The 22,106-nt window shown below is 35.4% G+C and overlaps 1 protein-coding gene across 6 annotated transcripts in view; it reads right to left on the bottom strand.

The window, feature by feature from the left end:
* The window catches only part of MYO9A (myosin IXA), a 321,905-nt gene that overhangs the window by 158,315 nt on the left and 141,484 nt on the right, over positions 1-22,106 (bottom strand). For all 6 annotated transcript variants that reach the window (XM_027859077.1, XM_027859085.1, XM_027859114.1 and 3 more), the window contains 2 exons: positions 20,831-20,947; positions 9,360-9,494 (listed from right to left, as the gene is read on the bottom strand). In XM_027859077.1, the coding sequence (XP_027714878.1) occupies positions 9,360-9,494; positions 20,831-20,947 (252 nt within the window). The remainder of the gene's footprint in view (positions 1-9,359; positions 9,495-20,830; positions 20,948-22,106) is intronic.

Here is a 22,106-nt window from a genome sequence, read left to right as displayed (position 1 = left end):
GTGTGTGTGTGTGTGTGTGTGTGTGTGTGTGTGTGTGTGTGTGTGTAACTCTATTCAATGTTACTTCAACTGAGATTAAAGTAAGATTTATGGGATGCTCATTCTCCTTACTCCTTCCTTTATGGCTATACACTCTTCAGCTTATGTACTTCTACTATGCAGTGGTGATTTTGCTCCCCTTCTTCCTCCTCTCCTCTCCAGTATAGTCCCCTATTCCTCATATTTTTGTTTTCTCCCAACACTATTAAAATGGAACAAAACACTGATCCTTTGTCATTTTAGCTTTTCTCTAATCCTTAAAAACATTAGGGTTATGAGAAGATATTTGTATCATATCCCCCTAACTGAACAACTCCTCTCACCCATTCCATCAATTATAAAAATATATGTGCCTTTCTAAATTTTTCTTGGCAACTGCATCTCCATTTCTAAATGTCTATGCAGCTCTACTCTTTTTTATCAAAGTGCTTGGAAATTTTCTATTTAATTAAAGATCCATTTTCCCCTTTGTAGAATTACACTTAGTTTTGCTAAATAAGTTATCCTTGCTTGATAGGCATTTAATAAATGTTTATTGATGGATTGAGGGTAAATCTTTTATCTCTTGCCTTTTGAAATATATTCCAGGATCACCTCTATCTTATGCTGGCAGCTGCAAAGGCTTGTGCAATTGCTATTATGGCTCCTTAGTATTTGAACTCCTTTTTGATAGCTTGGAGTATTTTTTCTTCAACCTGCAACTTCTAGATTTTGGCTCTGATGTTCCTGGGCATATTCATTTTTGGAGGTGATTGAGATATTCTATTTTTATTTTGCCTTCTGGTTCTATGAGGCAATTTTCTAAAAGATTCTGGGGAATTTTCATTCATAATTTTCTAAAATATGGTACACAAACCTTTCTCCTGATCATTTCCTACAAGTCCAATAATTCTTAGATTGTATCTCCTCGACTTGTTTTCCAAGCCAGTTGTTCTTGATATTATATTTCTTAGATTTTTTCCTTTAAAAATTTTGTTTTCATATTCTTTTTTTGTATTGAATCTTTGTTTTCTGTCTGGTCCACTCTAATTTTTAGTATATTCAGTTCCTGAATGAGGTTTTCCAGTCTGTTCTATGGTATCATGTTTCTTTTTTTTGTTTGTTTGTTTTCCTGATGCTTTACCTGAGTTTGCTTTCGAACTGATAATCTCGATTATTCCCTGGATGTCTTCAAATCAAGGTCATTACAAATTTTCCTTTCTTTCCTCACGGGTAGTGGTGAGTACGGTAAGCTGAGTTTGTGTCAAGGTTTGCAACTGAATAGGAAGGGCAAGGTCTGGCTACTCCTGGATATAGTGGGCAAGACTAGTACCCTCCTTCAAGAGACTCCTCTGCCTAGGAGGTTCCTCTTATCCTAAGCTCTGTGAGCTCTTCCTAGTATAGGCTTCCACTGGAGGCTTTCAGGGAATGTTAGGTCTGGATTTTGTCTAGGATTTTTTCCCCAAAGTTAGGCTAGACCTGATTTGGGGGCCTTTTGGAACTAGGCTAGGCTCAAGTTTTTGGGGTTTTTTTTGTTTTGTGTTGTTTTGTTTTCCCAAGTGCTGAGTTAAACCAACTAAGAGCTCCCAAAGGATGCTCTCTTAGTTTTACTAAGATAGAGCTGGTGCCCTATTGGCCTCAAGCTTTATTTCCTAAGTGCTGAGGCAAACCCACCCACAATGCTCCAAGGCTGCTGCTTCTAGCCAGCTATGGTTGAGAGCCAAGCGGCATCCACCCAAAGGATTCCAAAATCATTCTCCTCCAGCCATGGGCTTCAGGGACGACTGGCACAACTGGACTCAGGCACTGGAGAACCCAAACAGGAAGCGCTAGAATGGCCCCAAAGGTTCCAAGGGCAGATGCCTGTGGTCTACCCACTGCACTTGGCTCTCTCTCTCCCCCTGCCTCTGCAACTTGTCTATCCCAGGAGCTCTTAAAGGACTTAAGGGTTCTTCTGTAAGTTCGTGAGTTGGGCAGTAGAATCTACAGGCGATTCTTCTTATAGTCTAGTAGAGTGGATATCTCTAAGGCACTAAGGAGTCTATAAAAGGGATTAAGGAGATTTTGCTTCCTAACATAACCACCACTTTTCCATAATCCTTCTGCTCTGCAAATCTTAAAAGTACTAGAAAAATGGCAGGTGAAGATTTATTGATGTAAATGATATGGTATCTACTACATAGTTGGTGAAAAGCTAAATCTTATCAGAAAATACTACTTTATCATACCCAGAATACTTAAGTGATTCTAAGAAAGGTAAACAAGACAGTAGTTTGTTTTTTTTCTCCTAAATGCTAGTTATTTATGGGAATGGTAAAGTACAACAATGATGGTGATTCATGAAATGAAGGTTTAAAAATGAGCCACACTATCAATCTATTAATTAAAAAAAAGTAATATTATGGAACTATTCTAGTATTTTCTAACAATCCAAGAAAACAACAATAACAATAATATCACAACCAACAACATGCAAACAAAATCACTGAACAAACAGCTAAGTGTTAGAGAACGGTTACACAAATCAGGGCTATGATTAGATTCAAGAGCAGATATTGCCATCAGACATTAAAGAAAGACCACATTTATCTGGTGTGTTACAGTGGGTATTCCTTTCACACATGTGATAGACCAGATCCCTTCCTATTCTCAAATTCCTTGAACCATAAGGAATCAGGACTTATTGATCAATGCAGATCATGGAAGTGATGTAACAGAAACCACACAACATATCACCTTAGGCTGCAAAAATGTAGTATACCACATATCTATGAAGACATGAAATAAAGGCTAGAATTATACCACCAAGCTTGCTATTTTTAATAAACAAAAGACAAATGCCTCTACTATAAAGATCTTAAAATATCCTTGACAATTCAACAAATAAATTACATGTACACCACAGACAATACTGTTGCCCACAATCATCCACCTAACACAACCATAAAAACCTTTTCTTAACTTTTAAAACATTTAATTATTGTCAAGTATTTGCTTCTTTTCCCTCTTCCCTCACTAGAAAAAACAACCAACAAAACCTTTATAAAAATATGTATAGTCAAGCAAAATAGATTACCATACTGGCCATGACCAAAAATGGGTCTCATTAAACGTATTAGTCTGTTTCTTCTCTGTCAGGGGGCAGGTAGTGTTCTGTTACCAATCCTTTGGAATCATGGTTGATCAGAGTTTAAATCTTTCAAAATTTTTCATTTTTATAATGTTTTTGTTACTACTTAATTTATTCTCCTGATCCTCCTCACTTCACTCTGCATCAGTTCATCTAAGCCCTTCCACGTTTCTCTGAAACCACCTATTTATAATTTCTTCTACTATGACACTACTCCACTCCATTTGTAAGGGAGTGCGGTAGTGGGGTATTGTTTGGCTTTGCCCATTAAGATTATATATGTCCTCATGTGATCCATAAAAATTTAACAATGACTTTTTATCAGACGTTGCAATAGCAAATACTTCTAACCTCTAAACTGGATTGAATAAAAACCTTTCAAAATACAGAGACCTAGAGCAAGAAGTCAAAACCACATAGAAACAAGATGAAATACATATCATCCCTGGAACCCTATCTGCTACAAGAATTGGCATGAAGATGCTTTCAGTGAATCTAAAGAAGATGAGCTTACATACAAATGCTTTTATGCAATCACTAAATGCAGTCATTTTTCAACCTACACAATAGTCCAAAGAATATTAAACATAAAAGAATAAAAGGACGACTTGGGGATGTTTTTATATAAACTCCATGGAACTAAGATAAAAGCAATGAGATAACAAACAACAATAAAATGTTACTAGAAAGTCTTGAAAAGCAAAGAAATCAGAGGAAAGAAATCCTAAAGATGGATGTATAGAATGATTGTCTACATGATCTCTAACACAATGAAAACACAAGTTGGATCAAATAAGAAACAGATATTTTGAGCACCATTAATAGAAGGAACAAAAGTCTTGCAAGTGAGGTGGCTAAGAACTGGGCTTCCCTACAAAACAGGGTCAGACCAGTGTCAGGCAGCTGCCATCTAACAAAGAGCCCAGGCATCCTGGACTGAATCACGGCAAGAAGTAAAGCCAAACTATCACTTGGGAACTCCAATACTCAAGCCAGAGAAGAGGCTCAGCAAAAGAAACAGCCTGAGTAGCATCCAGGAAGCAAAGCGCTTGCTGTCTTATGGGAAGCTTCCCTACTGCCATAAACAACATCTGATTGAAGTTTGTTACAGTCTTATCAAAGGACAGAAACAACTCTAGCGTTTGTACTGTATGAGGAAGAGACACGAGAAGGAGTAAAAAGTCTGAACTGAAGTCAAACCAATTGGAGTCTCAGCCAAAACCCAGGAATTCCTGCAGATGGTAGGACTTAGTTCAGTCATCACATCCAGGACCAACCATGGTGTCTGACCAAAGCATCCAAAAGCACAAAAAGGAACAAATTCTAACCCCCCAAAAAAGTCCTAATGCAGAAACTAAGGCTGGAGATGGGAGTATAAAGAAGAAAACACTCAACACAATGAAGAAATACCTTGGACTGAAAGAAGCGCAATAGGAAAATTCAGAAGAAAAGAATAACTTTATAACAAGTTCCAGCAGAGCCTCGGTGAAAAGAAATGATCTAGCCACAAGGACTACAACAGTACCTGGAAGAAATGAAACAAGAGACAGAAAATGTAATATTAAAATAAATGACAGCTAGAGAGGAGGACAAGGTGAATTAGAACAAACATCAGTAAACATTAGTGCTTAAAATAAACATTAGTAAAATCTAACCCAAGAATTGAACTCAAAAGAACCCAAAGAATTGAAAATTAGAATGAACCAAAAAGAAAGCAATGACTTCCTAAGACAAGAAATATTGAAAGCAAAAGATAAAAACAAAAGGAAGAAAATATAAGATATCCACCATAAAAAAAAATTGACCTGGAAAACAGGTCAAGGCAAGTCAATCTAAGAGTCATATGAAACTTCCTTACCCCTTTAAAAAAGAACAGTATAGCATATTTCAAGACATCATTAGTGAAAAATATCCAGATCTAGTAGAAACAAAAGGCAAAGTGAAAATACAAAGGCTCTACCTGTCACTCCCTGAAAAAACCCAAACGAAAAATTTCAATAAAGCCATGACCTAAATCCTGAGTTTGTTGGTCAAAGAAAAAATACCACAAGTAGTCAAAATAAAAGAGTTCAACTATCAAGGAACCATAGTAAAGATCACACAGGATCTGGCATGGCAGCTGCTACTATAAGAGGAGAACTTGGAATATAATATTCCAAATGAATAAGAAAAAGGCTCACAAGCAATATTTGACAGAATGGAAGATAATCCTACAGGAGGAAAAAGAGGACCTTAAAGGAAAAAGAAAATCTCAAAACATTTCTGATAAAGAAGATCAGAATTGAGTGGAAAATTTGAAATGCAAATACACAGACAGAAGGAGCCAAGATGATAGACTAACAGGAAACAATACAGCTGAGCTTTTAACCACAAAACTCCTCCACCAGATCTATGAAATGCACCACACTGAATCCTAATGGGGAAATCCAGAAATCTCCAACAAAGTCCCAAGTCTGGCCCAAGTCAGCATAGGAAGATAGACAGACTAAGTGAATAGACAGCTGGTTGGGAAAGGAGCACACCACGCTGAGCATTCTACCACACAGAGGTTAAGCACTACGACAAGAGTAGGTCCCAGATTCATACCAGAGCATCCCCAAACATATCCCAGGCCACTGTGACAGAGTAGCTGCTAAATGGGAGCACTTTTACCCATTATTCAGTTCTGGGTCAGAGATCCAGGGTGGACTAAGAAAGAGACCCGCCCACTGTGACGGGATTCCCGACAAGGAGGTCCTGCCTACTATACTGAAAAAGGAGGAAGTTCAGAAACCATCACCATTTGCAGTTTGGCTCAGATTCCAGGAGCAGAATGGGATCTCAGTCCCAGCATCTTACCTAGCCTATGGAAGAATAACCACAGCAGCTATCCCAGACCAAAGGGAAGTCTAGTTTTGTCACTTTGGACTAGCAGAATTTTATATCTGAACGATAGCAGCATTCTTTGTGGTTTTGGCCCAACCCAGTCCAGAAATTTGCAAAGCTCAAACCGAGGGGGCAGCAATCAGACTCTGCCCTGGATCAGACCAATTTCGGAAAAATGAAAGTTTGCAAATCCCTAGCCTGTCCCTGATAGCTTAGAAAAACATTATACTCAATACTCCAAGAAAGCAGCAACAGGACCAGTGCAGACTGTCCCTGCAGAAGCATGGCAGAAAACAACTCTAACATCAAGCATGGAGTCAGGAAGAGGGCTGGAAGAATGAACAACAATAACAACAACAAAAATCCTGATATAAACAGTTATTATGGTGGTAGGGATGCTATCTATTTCAAAACAGAAAAGTGATGGGCTCAAAAAGTCAAATTTATACACACAACAGACACACACATGTGTATATACACACATACATTTATACATATACATACACACATATACATACAATAGATGAGGCCAATTTGAAAAAATGCCTCATCTGAATATAAACACTTGGTACAAGAATTATTTTTTTTTCTGTTTTCTTCTCTAATGGGGTTGGAGAAGGTAGGAGGGAAAGAAAACATTTCTGTTCATTTAAAAAATTAAAGTTTAAAAAGAGGATTGGTGAAAGAGTAGTCACAAGAAAAATTCTAATGTCAAAGGGTGAAAGATAAAAAGATGAAAAAATGCACAAAATAACAAATAAATAGAGAAACGTAAATTAAAATAACTATGAGGTTCTACCTTATACCTAAAAGACTGACAAAGACAATAAAAGAGGACAATAGCAATTGTTGGAAGGATTATGGGAGAACAAGCACACTAATTCATTGTTGGTTGAGCTGTAAATTGGTCGAATCATTCTGGAAAACGATTTAGAGCTACACTCAAAAAGTCACTAAAATGTATAAATTCTGTGACACAGTGAGATTACTATTAGGCATATATCCAAAGAAGGACAGAAAGGAACCACATATACAATATTACATATAATTTAATACATAATACATATATTACATACATATAATACATATATTCTGTATGATACAATACACACGCACACACACATGTTCATATCAGCTCTTTTTGTATTAGCAAAGAACTGGAAACAAAATAGGCACCCTCTATCTGGCTGAAGCAAATTGAGATATGTTAATGTAATGGAAAATTACACCATGTAAAAACAATAAATATGATAGATTCAGTGAAAAATGAGACTTTACTAAATGAGGTAGAATAAAATGAGCTAAACCAGGACAGCAATATAGGCGATGACAAAAATAATAACATTCAGGAAAACAACTTAAAAAGACCTCAGAACTCTGATGAAAGCAGAGAATACTACTGACTTGATACTGAAATACACTGCCCAGCTCCTGACACAGAGGTAATGGACTAGAGAAACAAGATAAGCAATCAAAGATGTGGCCCAATGTGCTTTGTTTTTCTGAATTGTACATATTTGTTTACAAAGGAGGGCTTCTACTTGGTATATAGGTGAAGGACAGGTTAGAGGGCAGTGATACATACTCAATGAAAATTTAAAATGCTCAAAAGAAAATGAAAAAAGTATAAGAACAACAAAATAATACCTAGTTTAATTAAATTTATATATACACACATATAATAAAATGTGTGTGTTTATTGATGATTATATTCACAGTAAAACAGAAAATTTAACTTTAAAAAAAATGTAGCAACAGGGTGAGTTACGTATCACCCCTGTTGTACTGCCTATGGAAACTGAACCTAAGATAATTTCTGTGAGCTTACAGAGGATATGCTTATCTCCTAAAACATTTATTTTATCTTTAAAAAGTAGTTATTTTATTCAACTATGTTTATAGAACTTTACATATAAAAGAAAAATAGAAGAATGACTTGCCGAAGTTCATTTCTAGGTGAACCCCACTGAAATAAGACAAGGATAGGATAATAGCTTTCAAAATATCAAAAATATTAAAAATGAAATATTTCTTTTTTTTGGCTAGGCAATAGGGTTAAGTGACTTGCCCAGGGTCACAGAGGTAGTAAATGATTTTTATTTTATTTCATTTTTTTGAAAAGTGAAATATTTCAACATAGAACATTATTTCCTAATACAGCAAATATAAAGTGTCCCAAAAGTCTTAGGGCAGTTTTACAACTTAAAACTGCCCTAAGACTTTTAGGACACTGATGGATCTGTAATCCAATTGGTTTAGAAGTTCCCTTTTATGATGCAGATCATAACCCATCCCTACTTGCTTATCCTGGGTACTCTTGGTCCTTGTCCTCCCATAAGCTTGTCACTCCTGTAGCATTTTCTAAGGAATGGTACGGACAGAAGGAAGCAGAAGAAGAAGGGAAGAAAGGAGAAGGATGAGGATAGGATCATCAGAAACTGTGACAGAAGCAGTCAAAACACCTGGTTAAAGGGAGCAGTCTAGAAATAGTACAGATCTCCTGATCCATTCTGGAGATCTCAGAGGACAGTCAACCTCAATATATTTCTGACCTGAAACACAATGATTCACACAACAGTAATAACATGGTATTGAATAAAAATGTCATGCAAATATAGCCCAATGAGGCTAAAGACAAAAAGAAAGGTCCTGTACCCAATGAAATATTTGTAGTAGCATTTTTTTGTCACAGCAGAGAACTGGAAACAAGATCAATGTCTACGAATTGGGGAATAATTAAAATTGGGGCACGTGAATGTAGTGGAATATAACTTTGCCGTAAGAGACAATACATATGAAGAATTCAGAAATGCATGGGGAAACATGTGAAATGATGAAAAATAAGTAAATAGAATAGGAAAATGACATACACAATTACAATATAAATAGAAAGAACAAAAAAACAAAAAGATATAAACAGAAAGAACCAAAAAAAGATCCTGAATCAGGCACATTCCAGTTTTGTTTAGCTGAATTGCTTTTATTTTTCCTTTTTTTAAAACTTTATTGCAAGGCAGAGTTCATTGAGTGGAGGAAAGAAAGGCTAAATTTAGAAATGACTGTCATATAAAAACCAAAGATTAATAAAAATAAGAGAAAAAATTAACTTATGCAAGGAATCAAATATTGATTGTTCCAAACACTGTTAATTCCATTTTGGAGACCAAGAACAATTTTGCATACAAAATTATCTTTGTCACATAGCTCTAAAGACAGGTTTGGGTTTTTTTTTTCACCTGCTTTAATTTGAAACTATGTTAAACTAAAAGAAAGAAATCCAAACTTCGGGAGTCTAGATCTAAAAAAAGACTGTCTTACATAGAATGTCATACATTTTGGTACTTACTTGCTCCAGTTTAAAGATATGTTGATTAAAGTAGTGCTGCAAACGTTCATTAGCAAAGTTAATGCAGAATTGTTCAAAGCTGTTGCTTTCATAATCTTCAAATCCAAATATATCAAGTACTCCAATGGACAATGTCTGGAAAAAATAAAAATTATGGTAAAAATTATGTTCATTTGCTATTTGAGAAAAGTTCAATAAAAAGTTTTAGAAACAGAGTATGAAGCCTTTTCTTTTTCTTTTAAGCCTTTTCTTTTTCTTTTTTGGGGGGGGTCCCAGTGATTAAAAATAATTGGGGAATATACACAAGCAAAACCTAAGTTAATTTAGCATGTGATCCCAGTGGATGATTTATGTGAGGACCTCAACATGAGTCACATTGGATGAGAAGTTATGGATGGATTGTAACCTGAACCACTGAAGGGATTTTCTATAGCAATGAGAAGGCAGATCTATCAAGTTACTAAATTGTGCATTTCAGATATGTGAGAATGACTTGTTTCTTTTAAATAAACAAACAAAAAAGAAATGCAATGACTAATAAAACATATCTATATGATCTTATTAACCTTTATCTCCCATCTTTCATATCTCAAAATCGTTGTATGTCCTCACCAATTTTCTCATTTGTTCCAATCTCATCCTGAGTTAAAAAGAACCCCCTCTTACTTCTTTTCCCATTCCTCTCATTCTCCAGGGCCTTGTTCCATAATCATCTTTTTCATCTTCAACCTTGCCCTTCTGCCTGACTCCTTCTCATTGCCTACAAACATGATCTGGTCTCTTCTATTTCAATTAAGCCTTCTTGATCTTGACATACTCCTTGCAGTGTCTTACATTTCTTCTCTCTCTCTCTTTAAAATGCTAAACTTCTAGAGAAACTCCTCCCTCCAAGGTACAGTATCTTAAAATCATCACCACTGTTGACCTACTGGTATCATGGACACAGTTCCCCACCTGCACACCTTTGATTCTGCATATACTTTCCTGTCCTTGCTGTGATAATAACTGTCAATTATATAATATAGTCAAATGTGCCAAGAGATATTTATTAGCGCAATTAAACCTCACAATAACCCCGAGTTAGATACTCTCATTTTACAGATGAGTAAACTAAGGATCCAAGACCAATCAAGAACTATTTATTAAATGCTTAATATGTACCAAACACTGTGTTAGATGATGAGGAAATAATAACAAAGAATGAAACAATCCCTACTTGCAATGAACGGGTATATGTAAAAATATATACAATAAAAAGTGAATATATACATAAATACCCCCTCCCATACACAAAGTAGTTAAATACAAAGTAATCTGGGAGAAAGGGAACTAGCAGTTATGGAGATCAGAAAAAAAGTTTTAAATAGATACAGAAAATAATGCCTGAGCTGTATTGTTAGAGAGAGAGAGAGAGAGAGAGAGAGAGAGAGAGAGAGACGGACGGACTTCGAAGCAGAGGTAAGAAAGGAATTCTTTCCAATTATGGGGGACAGACACCGTAAAGGCAAAGAGATGGGAGATGACATTACACGTGTGAGGAAGAGGTCAATTTGCCTAAAACACAGAGTAGAAAGGGGGGGGGAAGTGACCAATAAAGCTATGAACTTAGGGGGCCAGATTTATAAGTAAAAGAGAGGAGTTTATATTTTATCCAAGATGCAATAGGCAGACACTGGAGTAGACCGAGTAGGGGAATGACTTGGTCGGAACTGTGATTAAGGAAAATTACAATATTAACAGTCTATAAGATGGATTAGATGGGTGAAAAGATGAAGCAGTGGGACAATTAGGATACTGTCACAATACTTTTGGCAAGAAACCTATATCAGGGTGATGGCAGTTATCAGGGGAGAGAAGGGGACATATTGGAGAACTATTACAAAAGTAAAATTGACAGGCTTCAGCAACAGATTGGATATGGGGGTGAGAGACAATGAAGAATTAAGGTTGTAAGCCTGAGGAATGGGAGGATGGTGCTGTCTTCTATAGCAATAGGGAAGGTAGGAGCAGAGACAGTTTAGGGAAAAAGATAAGGAGCTCTGCTGTGGACATACTGAATTGAACATGTCTATCTCTTAGCCAATACCAAACTGTTTTGATGATTGCTGCTTTATAGTATAGTTTTAGATCTGGTATGGGTAGGACACTTTCATTTGCATTTTTCATTAATTCCCTTCATATTCTTGATCTTTTATTCTTCCAGATGAATTTTGTTATTTTTTTCCAGCTCTATAAAATAATCTTTTGGTAGTTTGATTGGTATGGCACTGAATAAATAAATTAGTTCAGGCAAAATTGTCATTTTTATTATATTGACTCGGCCTATACGTGAACAATTGACATTTTTCCGATTGTTTAGGTCTGACTTTGAGTGAAAAGCCTTTTATAATTGTGTTTATAAAGTTCCTGGGTTTGTCTTGGCAGGCAGACTCTGAAATATTTTATATTGTTTACAGTTATTTTAAATAGAATTTCTCTTTCTATATCTTGATGCTAAGCTCTGCTGGTCATATAGAGAAACACTAACGATTCTCGTGGATTTTATCTTCTATCTTGCAACATTGCTAAAGTTAATTATTTTAAGGAGTTTTCCAGTTGATTCTCTAGATTCTCTGAACATACCAATATATCATCTGCAAAGAGGGACGGTTTTGTTTCCTCATTGCCTATTCTCATTCCTTTGATTCCTTTTTTCTTCTGTTACTGCTACAGCTAACATTTCTAGCACAATACTGAATAATAGTGGTGATAATAGGCAGCCTTGTTTTACCACTGATCCTACTGGGAAAGCTTCTGGCTTATCCTCATTATAGATAATGCCTACTGATGGTTTTAGATAGATATTGCTCATCCTTTTAAGAAATGTTCCCTTTATTCCTTGGCTCCCTAGTATTTCGAATAGGAATGGGTGTGGTATTTTGTCAAAAGCTTTTTCAGCATCTATTGAGCTAATCATATGCTTTCTGCTGATTTTGTTATTAATATGGTCAATTAGGTCGACAGTTTTCCTAATACTGAATCAACCCTGCATTCCTGATATAAATCCCACCTGGTCACAGTGTATGTTCCTCATAGCTACATTGCTATAATCTCTTTGCTAGTATGTTATTTAAAATTTTTGCATTGGTATTCATCAGGGAAATTGGTCTATAGCTTTCTTTCTCTGTTTTAGCTCTTCCTGGTTTAGATATCAGCACCATATTTGTGTCATAAAAGAAATCTGGTAGAACTCCTTCACCTATTTTCCCAGATAGTTTATATAGTATTGGAATTGATTGTTCTTTAAATGTTTGATAGGATTTGCTTGTGAACCCATCTGGCCCTGGTGATTTTTTTTTAGGGAGTTCATTAATGACTTGTTCAATTTCTTTTTCTAAGATGGCATTATTTAGGCATCTCATTTCCTCAACTGTTTATCAGAGTAATTTACATTTTTGTAAATATTCATCAATTTTGCTGAAATTGTCAAATTTACTGGCATGTAACCGGGCAAAATATTTCCTAATGATTGCTTTAATTTCTTTTTCACTGGTGGTGATTTCACCCTTTTCATTTTTGATACTGGATTTGATTTTCTTCTTTCCTTTTTTTTTCTTTTTAAAACCAAATTAACCAATGGCTTATCTATCTTCATACCCACCCCCACCCCCCCATAAAACCTGCTCCTAGTTTTATTTATTAGTTCAATAGCTTTCTTATTTTCAATTTTATTAATCTCACCTTTGGTTTTCAGGATTTCCCATTTGGTGCTCAACTGGGGATTGTTAATTTGTTCTTTTTCTAGCTTTTTTTAGCTGCATGCCCAATTTATTGATCTGCCCTTTTTCAATTTTGTTGATGTAAGAATTTAGAGATGTAAATTCCCCCCTAAGAACTGCTTTGGCTGCATCTGATAAATTTTGGCATGCTGGAAGGGGTCCTTGTGTTAACACTTAAGCATGTGGTGGGTCCTCATGTTAATAGCTCCCTGCCTATGCTGGGTGACCACAGGTGTCCAAGCACTAGTTTCTGCCCATCTGCTTAAGTACCTGCAGGATTCAGGTGTTGGCATTTACCTATTTGCCTGGGACTATGCTGAGGCACATCAGGAATCCTGATCTTGGTGTTTGCCTGTTCCACATCACTGGGGCTCGGGACCTGCTGCTGGTTTGCTGGGATGGAGCTTGCTGCTGGCTTGATGGGACCCTTTTTGTCCTGGACTGCTCTTTCCTTTTACCTGAGTGAGACAGACTTTTCCTACTGACCTTCCAAGTTTCCTGGACTAGAAGACTGCTTCACCCTGTCTTTTTGACAGTTCTGCTGTTCTAGGATTCGTTTTGGGGCACTACTTTATGGTTATTTGGAAGTGAATATGGGAAAGTTAAAGCAATTTCCTGCTTAGTCTGCCATCTTGGCTCCCAGAATTAGAGATGCTTTCAATAGTAATATGGAAGTTTTAAAGAGAGGTGAGTTTGGAAGGAAATATGCTGGAGTGGGTGGAGAGGCATCAATGATACAAAGGAAAGAACACAGGATCTTAAGTTGCAACTAATAAAAAGCTACTAAATAACAAAGTGATATCCTTCATAATACAAATAATAACTAGCCACTTTAAGTAAGACATTTTGGTGCTTTCCTGTCTCAACTACATACTTTTGGTCTTGTGAAACGTTGTTGAAACACTTAACATTAACAAAGATAGGAGTATAGACTAGGGCACAACCAGATCTAATTAATTTATTAATTTATACTGAAATTGGGATTCTAACCTCATCAGCACTGTTTCAACCAACTAAATGAAGGGTCAAGAACCATACACAGATTAATAGAACTTTTAAAGCTCTACTCTCACGATGGACCATGAGGTAAATGCAAATTATTTATCAAAAATATTCTAAAAGTACTTCACATTTATCTTGTATTTTATGACCTACAAAGTGTTTTTTCTTGAACAATCCTGAGAAGTAGAAAATGGAAAAACTAACATCCCCATTTTACACACGAAAAACCTAGGGGCCAGAAACATTAAGTGACTTATCCACTGTCATATAGGTATTAAGAACGAGGCAGCAGACTCAAACTCAAGTATTTAGAATTCAATTTTAGTGTTCTCTCCAACAGACATCAATGTTTTACACAGAGGAGTTAGGGTTTATATCAAACAAACAACAGAGAATCACAGAAGGAACTTCAGAGGCCATATAGTATAGCTCAAATCTATACATCACACTTAAAAAGTTAAAAAAAAAAAAAAACACAGAACACCTTGGTTTAAAGTAATGAGAAACCTACCACTTCATGAAACAGTCTATTCCACTTTTAGAAATCTCTAATTGTTAAGTAGTTTCTTCCTTACATTAAACCTAAATTTGTGTCTCTGTAACTTCTGCCCACTACTTCTCATTCTGCTCACTGGAATCAAAATGAAGTCTATTACTTCTTTCAAATACTTGAAGATAAGGAGCCTGTTCCCACTAAGTCTTCTTTTCTTCAGGTTACTCATGATTTCCTCAGTATGATCTTTAGCTTATCAAAGACATTACTAAAATGGAGGCCTAGAAATCAACGGAATATTCCATATGCAGTCTGATGAGGGCACAACACAAGAGGACCATTCATTTCTTAGTACAGGAAACCATTTCTCCTTTCTCAATGCAGCCCAAGATGATATTAGCTTTTTAACTACCTTATCACACTACTGCCTGCTGAAAGCTTGCAATTAGCTGAAATCACTAGATCTTATGTGAATTGTCATGTTTTCTGCATGTTACACAGTTAATTTTTTCAGTCTGAATGTAAGCCTTAAAATTAACCCATATTTAAATTTGATCTTATAAGATTTGGCCCAATTTTGTCAATATTTTTCTAAATCTAGAAGCTGTCACTATGTTACAGTACTTCGATCAGTTTGTATTACCATCCAGCCTACATCTCTCCAACTTTTTTCACAAGAATACAAGAGACTCAGTCATCAAATGTTTTCCTATACTGATAGTCTATTAGCCTTAACAAAAAGGAAACTGAGTTATTCTTGTACAAACTGTTTTTTGCTTAAGCCATGCTGGCTTTTGGTAGTGAATGGGTCCACTACATATTTATGTTAAATATTCTGAACTAGCCCTTAAGTGCAACAAGGCAATTCTTTTATACCTCCCCAATGAAATCATATTCTCACTCAACAGATGGAGCTATTCCAGAGCTTTTCACCTCTCCTCAAGCCTCTCATGGCACTCCTTTGCCCTACACTCTCAGTCAAAGATCATGATTATACGTGAATGAAAAAGCTGAGGTCATTTGTCAAGAGCTCTTTCTTCTCCATCTTCCTAATCTCACATCACTTAGATGTCTTCTCCCACTATGTCTTCTTTCATCTATGTCTCACACGAAGAAGTGACCTGTCCTTGCTGCCACAAGTTTTCATTCAAGAGAATTCTGGGGGGGCAGTTAGGTGGCGCAGTGGATAGAGCACTGGCCCTGAAGTCAGAAGGACGTGAATTCAAATCCCACCTCAGACCAAACACTTGACACTTACTAGCTGTGTGACCCTGGGCAAGTCACTTAACCCCAAGTGCCTTTAAGAAAAAAAAAAAAGAGCGAATTCTGGAAAAGTGAATAGTTTTTTTTTCCTTCCTATCAGAACCACATTAGCTACAGCATACTCTTAATTATCTTCTGCCTCCTTCCCTCTACCATTTTCAAATAGATGGGAGTTAAGTTACCAAGCCTTTCTTAAAAGCTTACTATATACCAGGAGCCCTCATATTCTAATGAGTGAGACAACATACAAGCAATTATATACAAGACAAACTAAAGATAATCTCAGAGAAAAGGCATAAGTGGTGGTAGTGGTAGAACCAGAAAAAGCCTTATGGTGAAGGTAAGGTATGAAACATGTATTAAGGAAGCTGGGAAAGCCTAGAAGTAAAGACAAGGAAGGAGAATATTTGAAGAATGGAGGAGAATCAGTGAAAATAAACAAAATCAAGACATGTAGTATCTTTTAAGAGGAAAATAAAGAAGGTCAATGCTGCTGGATTATAGAGTAAGTGTAAAGGAATTCAATTTAAGAATCAGGTAAAGGTAGGTAAAGGTAAGGTACGTACCTTATGTAAAGGTACATAAGGGAGCCAATTATGAAGGGCTTTAGAAGGTAGATGATTTTATATTTTATCCTAGATGTAACAGAGAACCACTGGAGTTTATGGAGTAGAAAGAAGAGGGGAGAAGGAAGAGGTGGCACGGTCAGACTTGGATCTAAGGAAAATCACTTTGGCAGCTGAATGGAGGAGATGAACTAGAGGAGAAACTTAAGAAAGGAAAGTCAACCAGAAGGCTATTGCAATAGTCCAGAAATTAAAAGCTGCTGGCAAGGAGATTATAAGCAGTCAGTAAAGAAATTCCTTGGGGTCTTAGGAATACCCCACCAAAATTCTAAATATTTTTATATCCTCCTTGCCTAAAGTGTTCATAGCTGGATTTCAGATCAATCAACCTATTTGGGGGACAGGGAGCAGGGAGGGACATAGCAGTTAACTCAAAGGTCTACCTTACTGTTTCTTGACTTTACAAACACCTCTGAGCAGTAATGTGGATTGTGTGGAGCATATTAGAAGCATAGTTTAAAAATTAATTGGAAATGAAATAATCTAATCCTAAAAAATGAGTAGGCCAAAGAACAAATCATACAAACAATAATTTCATTAAAGAGAGTGATAATGGTGAGATAACATACCAAAATTTGTGGATGAAATCAAAGGAGTATTTAAAGAAAAGTTTCTATCTCTAAATGCATACATCAATAAAAGAAAGAGCAGATAAATGAACTGGGCATGCAACTAAAAAAAAAAAACAGAAAAAGAACAAGTTAAAAATCCCCAATTACATACCAAAATGGGAACCCTGAAAATCAAAGGAGAGATTAATAAAACAGAAAGTTAAAAAAAATAACATCAACAACCCATTGCACTAATAAATAAAACTAGGAGGTGGTTTTAGGAAAAAAAAAAACCACATAAAACATCTGGCTAATTTGATTTGAAAAAAGAAAGAAGAAAATCAAATTCCTAGGATCAAAAATTTTTTCAAAAGAGTCAATTATGGTGTACTACTAATGAAAATGAAACTGAAGCAATCATTAGGAGTTATTTTGCCCAATTATATACCAATAAAAACAGACAACTGAAGTGAAATATAAATAGTTACAAAAATACAAATTGCCCTGGTTAACAGAAGAAATCAAATATTTAAATAATCCTACTTTACAAAAAGAAATCAAACAAGCCATAAATGAGCTAAGAAAAAAAAACACAAGGACTAGATGGATTTACAAATGAAATCTATGAAACATTGAAAGAACAACTAATTCCAATACTACATAAACTATTTGAAAAAAATAGGTAAAGAAGGAGTCCCACCCAATTCCTTCTATGATACAAACACCATTTTGATATCTAAACTAGGGAGAACAAAAACAGAGAAAGAAAACTATAGATCAATTTTCCTAATAAATGTTAATGCAAAAATCTTGAATAAAATTCTAACAAGGAAACTACAGCAATATATCACAAAGGCCATATACTATCACCAGGTGGGATTTAAACCAGGAATATAGGGCTTTCAATATTAGAAAGAGGATGTATATAATCAACCATTCCAATAACAAAACCCACCAAAATCATAGGATTATATTAAAATATGTAGAAACTGTTTCTGACTTCCTATTAAAAAATACTAAAAAGCATAGAAAAAAATGGAGCCGTTCTTAAAATGATAAGTAGTTATCTATCTAAAGTAAAGAACAAGCATTATCTGTAATGGGGATAAACTAGAAACCTTCCCAATAGGAAGTAATGATGTCCATTATAACTATGACTATTCAATATTGTACTAGAAATGCTAGCGATAGCAATAAGATAAGAAAAAGAAATCGAAGGAATAAGAATACGCAATAAGGAAACAAGACTATCATTCATTGAAGATGATATGACAGTACACTTAGAGAACCCTGGAGAATCAAGTAAAAAATAGTTGAAACAATTAACAACTTTAGCAAAGTTGTTGGATATAAAATAAACCCACATAAAATTTAAGAATTATAATGTCAAAAAACACATGGCAAAGTGGAATTCTAACAATTCTCTGGATGCAAATGATCCTGTAATGCACTTCACTCTCAAAATCCCTGGTTTTCTTCAAAATTCAGCTCAAGTGTAATCTTCTCCATGGAGCCTTTTTTGATCCCCCAGGTAGCTACTATCTTCCATTCCATAAACATCTTATATTATTTGGCATATATTACACATATGATTATACATATATGTTGTTTTTCCCACTAGGATTTAAGCTCTTGAAGGTCAAGGACTACTTCATTTTTGTTTTGATACTCTCAGTGCTTAGCACATTACCTGGCACAGAAAAAGCACTTAATAAAAGATTGGGGCAGCTAGGTGGCGCAGTGGATAGAGCACCAGCCTTGGAGTCAGGAGGACCTGAGTTTAAAGCTGGCCTCAGACACATGATACTTACTAACTGTGTGACCCTGGGCAAGTCACTTAACCCCAACTGCCTCAACAACAACAACGTTTGATAAGTTTTTTTAAAATGGGGGAGAAGCAGAGCAGATATTTTTCATATCTATGGGAGGAGATGGATTCTTAACCAAGAAACAGGTAAGAGGCAATTACAAAAGATAATTAGATAATTTTGGTTTCATAAAATTGAAAAACTTTTGCATGTACAAAATTAATATATCTAAGAAAAGAAGGGAATTAGTTAAATATAAAAATATCTTTATATCCAGTTCCTTAGGTACAACTTTGTTATCTAACACATATAGACAACAAAAATACGGGGTCTAAACATAACAACAAATTATTTTCAAAAGAAAAATCAAAACCTATTAATAATCATATGAAAAAATGTTCCAAATCATAATAAGAGACATACAAACCAATGTTCTGCCTTACATCCAGCTAATCAGCAAAAGCCAACAAAAGTGTTGAAGGCAATGTGGAAATAATAGGCACATTAACACATTGTGAATGGAGCTGTGAATTAGTATAACCTTTCTGGGTAGTGATTTAGAATTCTACAAATAAAGTTGTTAAAACGTTCATACCTTTTGACCAAAAACTTAACACACAACAGGAGATCATTAACAAAAAGAAAGTCTCCATATACACCACAATATTTATAGCAGCACTTTTGTAGCAATTAAAATGTGTAATAAAGTAAACGCCTACTAATTAAGGTATGGCTAAACAAACTGTGGTACATGAATGTAATGGCATATTACTGTGAGGTAAGAAATGATCAATATAAAGAATATTCATACTTCCAGAGAATCATGGAAAGAGTTATTTAAACCCAAGTAAAGTAAAGTAAGCAAAGATAAGATGTACAATGACTACAACAATGTATAAAAGAAAAAGAACAAGAAAGAAAAATATCACACAAATAAAATGAATATTAAAAAAATACGAATGGCCCCAAAGAAGGACTATGAGGAGACACTTCACTCAGCTCCTTTGGAGTTTCTTCCTATTTCTTTTCAAAAAATTATAAGGAAAATCTCTGAGGACGGGAAGGGAGAATGATACAAGGGGACATTTAGGCAATGCAAAAACAAAACATATCAATAAAAATTGTTTTGAAAAAATGCTCATTAACTGACAGTAGCTTAATGTATAAAGTAATGGGACTCAACAGTAGGTGATATTCTGGCCACATTATGGTTAATCGTAATACAGTAAACCAATCAAGTCAAAAAGCACTTATTAAGCACCATTTATGTGCCAGGCACTGAGCTAAGTGCTGGATGCATGACCAAAATTCTCCCAGTGATTATCAAAGCTAAAAAAAGTTAGACACTTAATACTACAAATAAGTGTGTATGTGTGAGGGTGTATGTGTGAGGTACCATAGAGAGAAAAGTTGATGTGGGCTGGGGTAGCAGGTCAAGATCAGGGACCAGGAAACATAATGGGAAGGAAAGGGAAATGTAAAAAGGAACTGAAAGGAAGAAAACTTTATAGAACAGCTATTAAGGGATAAACAATTCACACAAGACTCCTATTAGAGTATCCCTATCTCAACATTTCCATTAATGGTCTATAGGAAAAGTAGTAAGAATAAATAGTTTGTGGAAAAAACTACATGAATTTAGAAGAATAAGGGATGTTTCTGAATTAACGTATGGATATAAAATCATCTGACTAGACAAATAATAGAAATAATATCACAGACATCTCCTCATTTTCATTCATTCACATTTTAAAAATATATAATAAAGAATTTTATATCATAGTCCCAAAGAAATGAATGCAAATGTGTTCCCTATGTATACAAATATGATTGGATAAACTGAATTGTAACTGAACTGTTTTTCTTCCTATAGAAAGTTATTCCTTTGAATTATGAATACTAAATGTTACTAAAAAAAGAAATTTCACACACACAAAAATGAAAACACAAGTAAAGTCCAACGTTTTTACCTTGGTACTCTCTTCCAAATCCTTGGTGTTCAAAAGTGCATGATTAATTCGAAAAACTATCCAGTCAAAAAGAGCACTATATAAAGATTTTGCCATGGAGTTCCTCACAGTCACAGCCTATTAAAGAAAACAAAAAATTAGAAGGGAAATTGGAATTGAGGAAAAAGTGTTTTACACATTTTAAGAGGCAATCACCATGCATTTAAAAGCACATCACTGTGGGCCAGATGGGCACAGAGCTAGGCACTAAAGGCACCTGCCATCAAGGGGCTTACATTCTATCGAGATATAACATTAGCTCCTAAGTATACAAAATAAATGTGAGTTAATTTGGAGGAAAGACTGTAAGATATGGTAGAAATCAGGAAAGGACTTGTATAGAAAAGAGTGCTTAAACTGAATGTAGAATGAAGTAAGAGGCAGAAGTGGAGAGGGAGAGTACCTGACCAGACAAACCCAGGGACTTTATGAACACAATTAGAAAGCACTTTTCACTCAAATAAAGACAGATGTAAACAACTGGAGAATCATCAAATGATCAAGGGTAGGCCAATCCAATAACGAAAACGTCAATTTTACCTATTAGTTTACTTATTCAGTGCCGCTTGCCAATCAAACTACCAAAGAATTATTTTACAGAGCTAGAAAGAATAATAATGAAATTCACCTAGAAGAACAAAAGGTCAGAATATCAAGGGAATCAATGAAATGAAATGTGAAGGACGGCAGCCCAGCTTACACGATTTCAAATTATATTACAAAATGTTAGTCATCAGAATACTCTGGTATTAAGAAACAGAGTGGTAGACCAGTGGAATACATTAGGTCCACAGCAGTAAATGACCACATTAATCTAGTGTTTGATAAACCCAAAGAACTCACCAACTGACCAAATGTGCTGGGAAAACTGGAAAGCACTTTGGCAGATACTAGGCACAGACCAACACCTCACATCATATACCAAGGTAAGCTGAAAATTTATTAATGATTCAGACATAAGGGTGATATCATAAGTAAACAAAGGGAATATGGGAAAATGTATCTGCCAGACCTGTGGCTAAGAGTTTAACGACAAATGAGATAAAGAGGATGATGGGAAGTAAAATGGGATAATTCTGATGACATAAAATTAAAAAAATTTTTACACAAACAAACCTAATGCAGCCAAAATTAGAAGGAAAACAGGAAATTGGGGAAAAAATTTTCTCTGCAAGTTTCTGTGATAAAGATATCATTTCTCAAATATACAGAGAACTGAGCCAAATTTATAAAAATA

Source organism: Vombatus ursinus, unplaced genomic scaffold, assembly GCF_900497805.2.
Source record: "Vombatus ursinus unplaced genomic scaffold, bare-nosed wombat genome assembly UNPS02000749.1, whole genome shotgun sequence".
Taxonomy (NCBI): domain Eukaryota; kingdom Metazoa; phylum Chordata; class Mammalia; order Diprotodontia; family Vombatidae; genus Vombatus; species Vombatus ursinus.
The sequence above is the reverse complement of the archived record's forward strand: the minus strand, read 5'-3'. Positions and strand labels throughout refer to the sequence as shown.